This window comes from Carassius auratus, linkage group LG28B (assembly GCF_003368295.1).
Source record: "Carassius auratus strain Wakin linkage group LG28B, ASM336829v1, whole genome shotgun sequence".
Classification (NCBI taxonomy): domain Eukaryota; kingdom Metazoa; phylum Chordata; class Actinopteri; order Cypriniformes; family Cyprinidae; genus Carassius; species Carassius auratus.
In genome coordinates this window covers 2,497,651-2,511,036 of record NC_039293.1, presented here as the reverse complement: position 1 = coordinate 2,511,036, position 13,386 = coordinate 2,497,651, and the positions used below count along the sequence as shown (strand labels likewise).

General features: G+C 35.6%; 2 protein-coding genes across 6 annotated transcripts in view; one reads left to right on the top strand and one right to left on the bottom strand.

Annotated features, from left to right (window-relative positions):
• Positions 1 to 6: 6 nt before the first annotated feature.
• LOC113067531 (uncharacterized) lies at positions 7 to 11,895 on the bottom strand. Its single transcript, XM_026239912.1, has 4 exons — positions 11,707 to 11,895; positions 8,919 to 9,114; positions 2,679 to 2,877; positions 7 to 417 (listed from the first exon to the last, which is right to left on the bottom strand). The coding sequence occupies exons 1-4, from the start codon at positions 11,893 to 11,895 to the stop codon at positions 51 to 53; spliced, it is 951 nt and encodes a 316-aa protein (XP_026095697.1). The 3' UTR covers positions 7 to 50.
• The window catches only part of LOC113067710 (nuclear factor 1 X-type-like), a 165,788-nt gene continuing 154,715 nt past the window's right edge, over positions 2,314 to 13,386 (top strand). For 2 of the 5 annotated variants that reach the window (XM_026240131.1, XM_026240123.1), the window contains exon 1: positions 2,314 to 2,548. The gene's annotated coding sequence lies outside the window, so the exon portion shown is untranslated. The remainder of the gene's footprint in view (positions 2,549 to 13,386) is intronic. The other 3 variants (XM_026240126.1, XM_026240132.1, XM_026240130.1) reach the window with 3 other exon arrangements.

Genomic DNA, 13,386 nt, shown 5'->3' with positions numbered 1-13,386 from the left:
GAATTTTTAACGAGGAATTATTATATCCATGTATGAATTATATATGAATATCAGTTGAATATCAGTTTTTCACTTTCCAAACTTACAAAGTAACCAATTTTACAATATGTTACAGTAGCACTGTATAAAAGTATTTGTTGTCTGGACTCGGCTGCCACTGTTCCCTGCTCTTCCTCTCTCTTCCTGCTTTTCAGGAGTTTTCTCTTCTTCTTCTCTTTCTCTATTTCACCAAACATCTCTTTGAACTTGGCACTTGAGGGGTCCAGTGCATAACCAAATTGCTCTCTGACCTCGGCCAGCAGTTTGTCTCGCTTGATTTCCTCCTCTCGTTGCTTCTGTTTTGCCTCCTTTTTCAGCTTTTTCCAGTCGGCGATCATCTTGGACATTTTGGCCATGTTTGCGGCAATTATCTTCTCTCTGTATAGAGAAAAAAAGCAAAAAGTACATTAAAGCTGTGTAAAAACCAATGGCTGTAATCAAATAATGAATGTAGTATAATTTTATATTAGAAGGAAAAATTTAACATTTCTGTGATCATCTACTTCCACCAAACATTGTTTTACATAAAGTTTTATTGCAAAACAAGCATATTCAAATATGTTTACAGTGCTTCATGGGAGTGAGCTTTCATTGCAGAATCATGGGTAATGTAGTTTCTCTCCAATTCTGCTGTTAAACACAATTATTTATTATTTTATTTGTGGACGGATGGCTTCAACAAAAGCATATACCATCTATTAACAATCTCAGAGCTCATAGTAGGTCTGTCTTTAAAGTTTTATCATTATTGTTAAAGGTGCTGTATGTGGGATTGACACCGAGGGGTTACACTGGGCATTGCAGTCCAAATTCTAAATATTGGAGCAGGTTTTTTTTTTTTACCCGGTCCCTCCTCCTCAGATGCACACAGGTTGCCAGATTGAGGACACCAACAGGAAAGAGTGCACCTGACAATGGAAAGCATTGAGCCTAACACTGTATTATACCGTTGTTGATCATAAAGTTTTTTGGATGGATGTCGAGGATTTTTAGGATGGGAAGAAAGTTCTATATCCCGCTCTGACCCCTTTCGTTTGCTAGCTTCCATGACTGAAATTAAACATTCTGTGTTTTTCACCAACTGGCCACCCGGGGTGCCGAAAAACAAAATAGGGTAAACTGGTAATGGACGGGTTTCACAAACCAAAACAGAGAACGACATTCTGACCCAGAATGCACATTTTCAAAGGAGAATAACTCACTGTAGCATTGTTTTTCAGATAAACAAATGTGTTAAAGGTGCCATAGAAAGCATTGATACAATGTTTTAAATTTTAAGTTCTCTGATATCTACATTGAATGTATGTTACTTAGGTAAGGGCAAAAATTCTCATGAAACTGTTTTACAAGTCCCTTTACAACCCTAGGATTTGTCCCTAGAAGGAAATGGTCTGTTTTTACCTTATTTGGAAGGGTCATAAATAATAATAATGTTGAGCTCTGCTCTGATTGGCTGTTTCACAGTGTGCCTTATTCCAGTAGCTCACACAACAGGAAAGAAGCACAGCACGGGGGAAAATATATATTTCAAAACTGTCTCTCGCAATTATATCGTTGGGTAATTATACTATATAAAATGTTTCTTAAATATCTGGAAATATGGTATTTTTATGCTTTAGTAGAGTCAAAAACTTGCATAAAGCACCCTTAAGAATAATTTCCCCCATTAAGAAAATGAATGGGAAATTTACTTCCAGAACCAACTGTTGCAGTTTTAAATGACAGGAAATTACACTTTTTGGGTGAACTGTTCTTTTAAAATGATAATTCATCCCAAAATTTGCATTTTGTCATTATTTACCCACCCTTATGTAACATGTTGTTCCTCCAACATGAGGGTGTAATGGCTAGTCTCATGCAGCCTAATGACTGTTTGACAACTGTTTGGTTACCAACATTTTCTTTTGGATTAAACAAAATAAAGATACTCATACAGGTTTGGAACAACGTCAGGAGTAAACAATGACAAAAAATATACACTATTTAGGTGAACTTTCCCTTTAAGAACAAGGGAAGCTTCTATTAAATTCCAGGATTTCCATAAAAAAACTAAAAAAAAAAAAAAAACTAAACACAAATCCAAAGTACAACTACGTAAATAATATATATTATTATAAGATACAAAGCTTATTATACGAAAAAATAAGTAAAATAAGTCACGAGACACCCGCGAACCAATAAGATTAGATTTCAAAATTCAACTTCGTGATGCACCCTAACGGTCCAATTTTGAATATTTGAAAGATTTTTGTTTACTGAATAACGACTTCTCTGTAACGTTACATCGCAGAAAATCTATCATGAATTGTTTCAGAAAACTTGCAAGTCATATGGATTAATCTTCCAGTAAAATCTGGTTTGTCAACCGACATAAAACGATAAAAGACGATTATTATATAACGGTGTCTTGTAGTTCGACAGCAGAAGTCCCAAACCACTTTTCGTTGTATGGAAAACTAAACCTGGGACTCTGTAAGACACACAAATCAACGCATGTAACTACGTAAGGGTAAGTAAATGATGAAAGTTTTTATTTTGGGGTTAACAGTTATTATTATGAACATATACAGTTAGTTACAGTTGAACACTCTTGATATCGAACACCGAACAGACACTAGCGTAAGTCAGGTTGACGTCACCTGTCCATCCGCCTCTGCTCCTCCTCCCTCTCTCTCTCTCTCTCTCTCTCTCTGGCCGCGATGTTGTCCAGCATCACCTCCATCGGAGGGTGCCTCTCTCTCTCCTCGGCCGCCAGCTCCTGCAGCCGGGAGTGAGAGGGCCAGAGTTTGTCCGGGTAACCTCCAGACCAGCCTCCATAGCGGCTAAATTCGCCCTCTGCTGGTGAATTTGAAAGTAGATTCCAATGCAGTGATGGAAATTATTATTGAGGATGTCTTTCATCATAATATTTGATATAATGATATGTACTGAGAATCATGTGCTGTTGAGATGTGTTCAGCTTGTGTTTTGCCTATTGGTCTCGCTCCTCCCTGATCATTTTCATATGGAGTTTAATCATCACCCCAGGGGGCCTTTAACAATGCTATTTCAATCCTCTGAGTTTTTGTCTGTCCTCAAAGCTGGACCCTTGAATCTTTTCCGGTAGTTTAGCAGCACAGTGGGATATTATTGTTGGAGATAAAGGTCTTAAATGGATCTGGTCCTGCTGGTGGTGTTTATCCCAGAGTCCAGAGACCATGCTAGAAAAACAAAGATGATTGCTGATTTTAAATCTCTGGTCACATTTTTGGCCCCTATTCTTATTTAGTTTATTTAATTACTCTAAAGTAAGAGGAAAATCTAATAGAACACAAATTACAAATGACTGGAGAGTTAATAATAAAATATAATATTTTAAGAGAAAAAAAAAAGATCTGGCATATTAATTAGTTTGTTTTTCTATATTGATAAATTAGCAAAATGAACATAAATTACCATTTTGGCATTGATCTGTGATCCTAATGGAACATTATAATTAACATGTTTAATACGCAAGTTTAAATGTAATTAATATATGTCATGTCAAATTTTTTATTAAGTTTATTAATAAAATTTATTAAAAAAACATTTTTTTTTTACATTTATTTTATCAGTAAGTAATTAATTTTATGTTTAAAATTTTTTATTTTTATCTTAGGATTCTTAAAGTAAAAACGCAAGTTTTATGACTTCTAATCGAATTAGAACACCTCATGTTCATTTTCCTTTTGCTCTCACCTATTTAATTCTATACATTTTCCATAAAAAAAAAATTGGCTTATCAGTAAATAAAGATAGATAAAGATAAAGCAAAAAAGATAATAATATCAATCAGTGCTTAGAAGTTTAATTCAATGTTTATTTGAATGATGTGATCTTAGCCAGAGGAATCAAGTGATAGCAAAGGTTTAGAGTGAAGTGAAGCTTTACAGATCCAGTTTATTTTACGGACACTCTCAGAGCTCCTCTTCTCATATAATTTGCAGATGAATGGATGAACGATCATGTTTGAAGAGACTTAAGAGGGCTTAGGTTTTTCCCTGAGCGTTTCTTTCACCCGTAGGGCTGCATGCGGTCTACTTCTGTTCTTATTAATGGTCCACGCCAGCTTCAGCAAGCAGATGAGCACAAACTCCACTTTGAATTTCTGGAACGCAGCATGGGAGGGTTGCTTTATTAACCAGCAAACACTCGGAGGAAGAAAAAGGCCTTTGTTTTAAATGCTCCAGCCGTCCCTCTCCATCACAAACCCCTCCCCTCCTTCCGCTACTCTTCTTTTAGTTTTGATTTCTTTTCAAAAATGTAAAGATGGGACAAACAAGCAGCTTTAGAATGCGCCTCTTGGAGAGACAGATGTCAGAGCTTTTGTGTCGTGCGGAGCGCATCATTATAACTCGAAAGTTCCCATGGCGGGGGGTTGAGGGTTTGAGAGGGGTCCGCAGCATGCCATGCGCAACACAGGGCTTTATTTAGACACCAGTGATCGCTGCCAACTGAGAAGCTTTAAAGACACGACCATCTGAGAAAATCAGGTCTGCTGAGGTTTCATCAGGATGTGTTTTCTAAGGCAAGCGTCACTGTGAGGCCTGCTTTCACTCACACATATGGCCAGGGATTCAAAACAACTAAAGTATTGAACTTTATCATGTAGATCAATGTAAAAGTAAACAATATGGCAGACAGATGCTATAGATTTAGTTGCATATACATTTGAATGGGGTGATGTCAATATAACATGTTGAATGGGAAAAAACTCAATAGATTTGAGGACCAATTTTCTTCAGGATTTAAAAGCAGAAATGTAAAGTTTATAGTTTTATTCGCGCTCTTAAATTAATTATGTTAAAACTTACGTATTATTTGAGCTGTAAAGTATTATTTTCAGTTGTATTAGTTTCAGTGTTTTATGATTTATGTCAAATTTAATATAACTTTTTTTTTCACATGCACTAAAATTGTTTTCACACAAATTGTATCAAATGTTTTCACACAATTGTGTGTTGAATTTATTATTACACTGATATTTCTGTCAAATTAACATTAATTTAGTTTTATTTTAATAGAAATGTAACAAAACATTTATAAAAAACTGAAGTGTATAAGAAGGTCATAATTAAATTTATGACCCTTCATAATATTAAAGTTTTACAATGTCCTTTAACAACACCTTAGTTATGTACATTTAGATATATTGAATTTTTTATTTTTTTTTATTTATCTTTTTTTCCCCCTTTTGTACAGACTTAAAATTTAATAGTGTACATATAAATTCAGGCATTAAAAGCAGAAATCTGAAGCTTATTCTTCTGTCAAAACTTGTCTATCATTTGAGCTGTAAATTGATTAAATCATCATTTTATAGCCATTTTTATAGCATTCGGTTGTAAAATGTAATATACTGTAGATTTACACCGAAAAGATTTATAACACATTGTTTTCATTTTGATTATCTAATTGAAATTGGCCTCATTCTATTGCAAGTGCCACACATTTAGAAAAGGAGGGATAAATGAAAACTAATAGTAATTTTTTAACATGAACTTGTACTGATCCTGGAGTATTCCTTTGATATCTCCGGACAACATTGTTTTTTTGTCATGTTTAGTTGTTATAACTGTTAGTCACGCTCCTAGATGAGAAAGGTCAGTTATAGGCACTATGGATGGTTTGTTCTCTTATGTTGCTCTTGTGAGTTCATCTAAAGAGACCATCCATATGGCCTTATGATTAAATATTTACAGGCCACCACATTTCCAACCAACTCATGACAAATTCATGGAGATGCATTATGGGATGATTCTGCCGTTTCCCCCACCTACGATAACCGGAGTAAAGCCGAGGGGAAGTCCAGATGCCGTTTTAGTAAACAAGATGTCTCTCATGCTTTTAATGTGCATTATACGTACAGTACAAGCGCTATACATATGTGATTTTGATGGTAATGATGCTTTGTTCACTGATTATGCTTCAGTTGAGTCGTTTAGCAGATGCTTTTGTCCAGTGCAGCATACAAACGAGTGATTTATCAGCTGAATTTCAAGAGTAAACCAGAAAATTATGGAGGCTTATACCTGCCATTTCTGATAAACTTATACTTTATAATTTCTCAATTTCTGACTCATTTAATCTTCACTCTGAAGTGGAAACAGGCTTGCAACGGTCGAAAAATATGCACTTTCATTATTCAGTTAATGCTCTGTTAAAACATAAAAATCTAGTTTCGAATGGATTAAGATGAATATAATACTGTACAGAAAGCTTACTTCATCACAGGACAAAAGATTGTACAAAAAGACTCTTGAGGGACATATTTCCAAACTAATTTCTTTTACAGATTATTCTAATCTGCTGTATAAATCAAAATCTTTCAAGATAATTCCTAGATGATTAGGATTTGGACAAATCTTTTAAATATGTACTTTTAACAGCTCGAGTCAAGAAGAAGGTGATTTGGGGTTGATATTAGAGCTTCGTTCTTCATCAATCAAGTCAAGTTGAGCACTTTGCATTGTGGGATACGGGATCATGGTGCTGTTTATACCACGCATATTGCACACAGAATAATCTGAACATGGCCATACTGTAGAAATGACTGCTCCATAGGCCTGACGATCAGCGCACATGCAGAGTGTGACATTGCTCTTGTTCTCATCCTGCAGGCGGATCTGGAAGTCTCCACGTCATTGTTTAAATGATTCCCCTTCACTAAACTGGGAACGAACCCAAGCGAGAACTACACGTGAAAGCTCCTCAGGAGGGGAGCACGTTCAGCGGGGAGCTTTTCAATAATGGATGTACCACATTGAGCTCCCGTTAATAATGTGTTTCTGTCACTGCGGGAGACAGAAAAACGCATTTTAGAGGCGGACCAGAGAATAATGGGATCATGCAAAGTTAGGAAAACTTAGTCATAACTCAGTCTGGCTCCTTTTCAGACGTTTTCAGTGTCTTGTGGCTTTGTTTAACAGGTATAAAAAAACAAAAAAACATGCAAGCATTGTGATTTTTAAAGCACGGCGGCTTGTTAACCCCTGAAGCTCATCGTCGAAGCTGTCATTATCATAAAAGTGATTACAGTGTTTTCAACAAACAAATGATGGATTGAAGCAATGAGACATACGCCAAAGTTTTTTCACATTATAGAGAAGATTGAATCGTTCAAACAGTTCAAGCTCAAAATGAAAATGATGGGGAAGTTATTTAATTTGTCCTTAGTTTGTTAAAACACCCGAAAATGCACTTACTGTACATTGTAAATCTACAGTGGAAAAAAATTATAATATTGGTGTAGAAATTAAGAAATTGCTGGTAAATTTCACAAATAGTTGTAAAGAAATACAAGTAACACCTTGTAAAAACAAAGCAATAATGTTTTATGTACAACTTAGATAAAAATAAATATTTTTTTACATTGTAATGGCAGGGTTTAAAATCAGATAAAGCTTATTTTTATTAAATAACTTGCATTCATAATATATATATATATATATATATATATATATATATATATATATATATATATATATATATACACACACACACACACACACACACACACACACACACACACACACACACACACACACACATATATATATATATAGCTCTGAAGTTAAAATCATCTTTTTAGTGCTGACTGAGAATGCGTTGGATAAAGTGAATTATCATGCATATTGTGCAAAAAAAAAAAATCAGTTTATAACTTAAAAAATACAAATATTTACCTTTGTACAGACAGTGTAAGTTATTGATTTTATCACCGTTGACACATAAAATGTTGAAATCTCGAGGCTATGTTTTAATAAGTTGTTTTTCAGAAGCTATTTTGAAGAAATTAGGTAATTTAACAATTTCAATTCCCATTGTGTTTTTAGTTCATATAGTGGTCAATTGAAACCAAAACTGTTTGGTTACCACAGACTCAAAATTGTGCTGTCTTCCACAGGAGAAAAAAAGTCATATAGTTTTAGAACGATTTGTAAGTTACATTTTAAGTTGGACTGGCCCTTTTCATCTGGTTTTTAAAACTCTTCCTCGCAAACGTTGCTGCCTGTTTTTTGTGCCACTCTTAAATATGAGAGCAGATTTTGTTCCCGTGGCTGTGTATGTCCACATTAATAAGCGGTTTGACATTTGTGTCATGCTCTCGTGTCCATCTCTTGTGCCTTCACCCATTGGGGACTGTGCAGGGCTCATCGTCCAATCAGAAGCTGAGCCCTTCTACTGATGCTTTGAAAGCGGATGCAATGCCAGAGGCGCTAAATACAGTTAATGGTCAATGAATTCAAATGTCATCATTATCTGAGCAGTTCTGAGAATAAATCCATGTCTTCTTAGTGCTTCCATTTAGCATTCAAGCATTATTTAAATGCAGTGTTAACATTTAACAGTTCAGTCTTTTTCAGTATCCAATATTGCAATATCAATTTCAAAATAACTAAACTGTTACATATTTTTCTAAATCTGCATGTGTGTACTTGTATATGAATGCCAGTATTACATTAAATATTATATATTGCAGATATAGAGTCATACATTATAATGTATAAAAGAAATATGTAACAGTTTAGATGTTTTTGAAAATAACATTTGAAAAATTGCAATATTGGGTATTGAGTGTAATACTTTACAATTTTAATATAAATTATATTATTTTTTCAGAAAATAAGCCAACAGTATATATCTAAAACCTAGTCTTTTAATTCTACATTAACTTTACATTATGATAAAATATCAGCCCAGACGTGTTTTTCTCTAAAAATTAAAAATAAGAAATACATATTCTCAGCTTTAATTTAATTGAAGCTCTTCTTTTTCAGATCACATAAAGAAATCACACATCTGATGTTTTCACCTTTGTTGGGGTTGATTTGGTCTCCCTGAGAGCTGACTCATCTCACACACACACACGCGCGCAGCGTCCATGTTTTGCTGCGGGTATGGTAGACTGGCAGAGGGGTGCAGGTGGCTCTGGATTGGTGCAGACACTGTCCCGACGCTCCCGTGCTCGTGCCAGTGCCATCTGTCATCAGCTACAACATCTGCAAATCCAAGGTGCCCTTGATGGCCGTTGCCACCGTGGCCCGCTTCAGATTTCTGCAGGGGGACGAGTGGGTAGAGAAGCTGCTCCCCGAACACTAATCACATCTTCATCACTAATCATCACGGTTTGGGCTTTTTTATAAATCTAGCAGTGCAGTTCCAGGATTGTTTGTCTGCTTATTTATCCGTATCTCATATCAGATGTCAATGGCTCACCCCATGACACTCACGCACAGGTCAATTACATTTTTTGTAGTAAAAGTGAGCAAGCCAAAGGCGATTGTGGCTAGAATAATAATAATAAAAAAAACAAAAAAAAACTAAGATGTTTAAATGAAGTAAAAAAGAAATTGTTTTATCCATTCGAAACGAGAAAGTTAGTGAATACTCATAATGGAGTATGCTGAGGTCTTGAATGTCTTCCATACCTGCAAGGCATCCATTAGACCACATTGCAATTAACATTATTGGCTGTGATCCTGATAACTTTGTAAGCAAAGCTCTATATTGATTTAGCAATAACGTGTAACAAGATTTCTGAAGTAAAGGGGTGTCTCTGCAGCTGTCATGATGCTGGGCTGTTTTAGGAGTTTGTCAAGCATTGCTGTGCAAGTGCTTCAGCATTTGGAGTAGCTGTTTGTGCAACAATATGAGACACATTTGTCTTTGATATAATATATTCTCATTTTTATAATGGAATACAAACTAAAGTAGTTTAGAAATCGGCATCTAATTCCTGAACTGTTTAAATTAGCATCTACCAAATGGAGTTCCCCATATTGCCCAGGTGCTCAGAATAGTTTATAGTGTTGCTAGGGTGTTGTAGGTAGTTGCTGACTGCTGTGTGTTCAGAGTAGTTTGTTAGCATGATATGCTGTTTTTAGAATGGGGACGATTGCAATTTTTTAGGGTGGGCAATATGTACACTAGATTACAAGGTATTACAAGGTTTCTATTAAGACCTTAAAAAGGCCTAAAAAGATCTTAATTCAGAGCAGAAAGTCATTGAAAAGGCATTTAATGTTGCCTGCACTGCAATGAATGAATGAATAAATATATTCTCCAGTATTTTGTTTTCCTATACAAATACCTTTAAATCAAGATACATTAACTTGAGATGCAAAATGAAGATATAAAGTCTTGTTTTCTGAAAAGTTCAAGCTTAAAACAAAAGCAAACATCTTTCAATATTATTTGTTTTCCCTTTGGAATTAAGTTAATTTTTTTTCTGAGCCCACTGGCATATACTTGTTCATGTCTTAATCATAGAACAAGAAAACATTTTATTCATTTCTCAGAAAACAAAATTTATCTTATGGCATTTTGCTTCTCAAGTAAATGCATCTTCTTTTAAGAATCTTTTGCACATTTGCACTTGAAAACAAGACAAAAATACCAATGAAACATTTTTTTTCAGTGTGATTCTAGTGATTGAAAAGAATTCAATCACATCTGTTGGAAGTTCCATTTTCAAATGTTGAAATGTTGCTTATGCATCTCTTCATGTTCTCTCTAGACATTTATACTGTATTTAGAGAAAATATTGAAGTATTGTGTTTGCTTCATTTTATGCATTACATTTTCTTTACTTGGTCTTAAAATGCATGAAAAAGCTGTGTGGAAAAAACATGATCAGTTACCAGTTTATGTGTAAAGAAATAAAAGACATAAATAAATTATCTGTTACTGTTTTTTCCTAAACAGTTTTTTGTCTGTCACAATGTATAAACTGCAGGCTAAGACTTCCTTTTGAAAATGGGATGTTTATGCGCAAAACAAAATTTATGACTTTGTTACAAAATAAATATCATATGAGCTTCAATATGTTAATTTGCTGTGCGATTGCAGGGGACTAAAGCAGCCACTTGGAGGAAGTGACATTTAAAATTCTGAAGAGCACCAAAAACAGTCATTGAGGACAGAAATCTAAAAGAGAAAGAAAAGGGGGCGAACACGTCTGTTTTGTTGGCTAATAGAAGACCGGAGGAAAAGAGACCTAAATCAGAAAGAGTAAAGCGCTGAAAAGAGAAGACAAACAAACTAAAAGCATCGGCACAGAGATCTCAGTGAGCCGTGCCAAAATTGTTTGGCACTGGTGGTTTTTAAAAGGAACACCTGCGAAGCGACAGTCGCTCCTTTACATTCTCCTGAAACCCCGCTGGTCAGCGCTCCACTACTTGGCATCTGATCCTTTGGCCCCCGCCATCAGACGGCAAGAAGAAAGGAAATTGCTCAAGACATAAGCTTGCGTTTCTGTGGTGATAAAAGATTCAGTTCTCCCTGCACGATTTGTCACCTGCGTGTTTGTTTTCCCACCCCCCGAGTTGAGAGCCCACCTTAATCTAAATGAGCTCATTAGTTGGCAGCATTTGCCGCACAGGTTCACATAATGAGGCTCATAAACACGGGCGCCATCCACTAAATGAGGCCTGTCACCTCACGTTAGGCGAGTTTGCATAAAATACTGGCTCATTTAAATGAAAACATTTTCATTCGAAGCTTTGCCCGGAAAATGATTGTTTTGATAAAAAATATTTTCAGCTTCAGACTTCATGTTTCTGGAATGTGTAGGGTAGGAGGTTTTATGCTGAATTCTCCAGAAGAAAATAGACACGGCTCAAAGGAACGGTATAGAACATAAACTACAGGTCTTCTCAGTTTCCTGTGTTTGGGCTGAGGTCCCGTGGCGCTGTGCGGCATGTTGGCAGTGGCCCGGAGCGTATGTACCGCTCCATAAGGTGATTTGTGGATGGCTTTCCTCACGTGGTGGACAGCCAGCTCAGAGTTCAGATCAGGACAGCACAGATAGACTGGGGACGGCCTGAGTGTTGACATGTTGAATTATTGTGGCCTTATTTTGTTTCTAGTTCTGTTTCGTCCGATCCCTGAAGGGGAATAAAACACAGTAAAAACAAAAGAAGATTTACAAAATGGTGATTTGAAAATCTGAATGATGTATCTAAAAGTTATGTTTCTGACAAAACGTTCTTAAAGTTCTACGAATGTTAAAAATAAACGTTCAAATAATGTTATATTTTTGGTGAAAATAAAGTTAGTAAAATGTTGTAAGAAACATTTTTGTAACCTTTAAATAGCCCTATAATATAAAAATTGTATTCACAACAAGGAAATGGGACATTTCAACGTTTTAGAAACGTTTTATAAAGTATTCTCACAACCGTAGTGCCCAGTAGTGCACAATGCAATGGAAACAAGTCTCAACACAACAAAATCTCCACAACACATTGTAAATAACCTGCAACACAACGAAATTACCACAACACAATGGAAAAAAGCACAGAACCTAATTTCACCAAGTACGACATGTTCCTGGATCAACTTCTTTGATGACCCTGGAACAACATTGTGATTAACCAATCAGATTTAAAGAACCAGTTTATCATTTTTGTGAAGTTTAGGCTTACAGTCAGTGTTTGGTGCTTGTTCATCAGTGTCATTCATCTATCATTTTCTCTGATTTTAGGGATTACTCATGGTTAAGGTTAGGTTTAGGTGTAGGGATATTGTCAAGACTACATTTTTGGATTAATTGCTTTTTGCAGTGTAGTTTTAGGCCATTGCTTTTCTGTTATTAAAGTGTTTGGAGTGGTTTTTAGCTTGTTGCCAGGGTGTTCTAGATTGTTACTAAGACTGTACACTTATTAGGCTTTGCTATTCTGCTGCAAGAGAGTTCTAGGTGGTTGCTAGGACATTTCTGTGTGGTTACTGACGTTTTTGAGCAGCAGGGTTGTAGGAAGGAGAGCTGAAACTCAAAACAGATGGTTGTGTTGGCACCTGTCTTGCTCTGAAATCTGTTTGGAGCTGTTTTCCACATGTATAAAACAGTCAAGACCTTCATGTGCCAAAAAAATAAACACTTCAGATTTAACCCTCCTCTCACTGCGAGTCTCTTACAGTAACGCTCAGAGTCATCTAACGTCATTTGAGAGTATCTTTCACATACAAGTTACACATCATATATTTAAGTTCCATTGCTTAAATAGTTGCATTTCTGGTTTAAGAGACAATTTTGTTTTTTTTTATCAAAAGCTTATCTTTGATTTACAAAGTGCTTGAGTCCAACCAGCAGTGCTAACAAATGACCAGAAGATGGTGCTTTATCTGCATTACGCATAAACATAATGAATGAGTTTGTCATTAGAGTCTCATTAGTTGCTGAGTTTTTATGTGCTAAAACAGCAACATTTAGTCAAACCACAAATTGTCACCACATTTTAACAGAAAGCAACTTACAGCATTACAATCCCAAAATACATTTAAACTGCACATTTACTGCAAATTAAAATGGCATTGAACTTTTACATC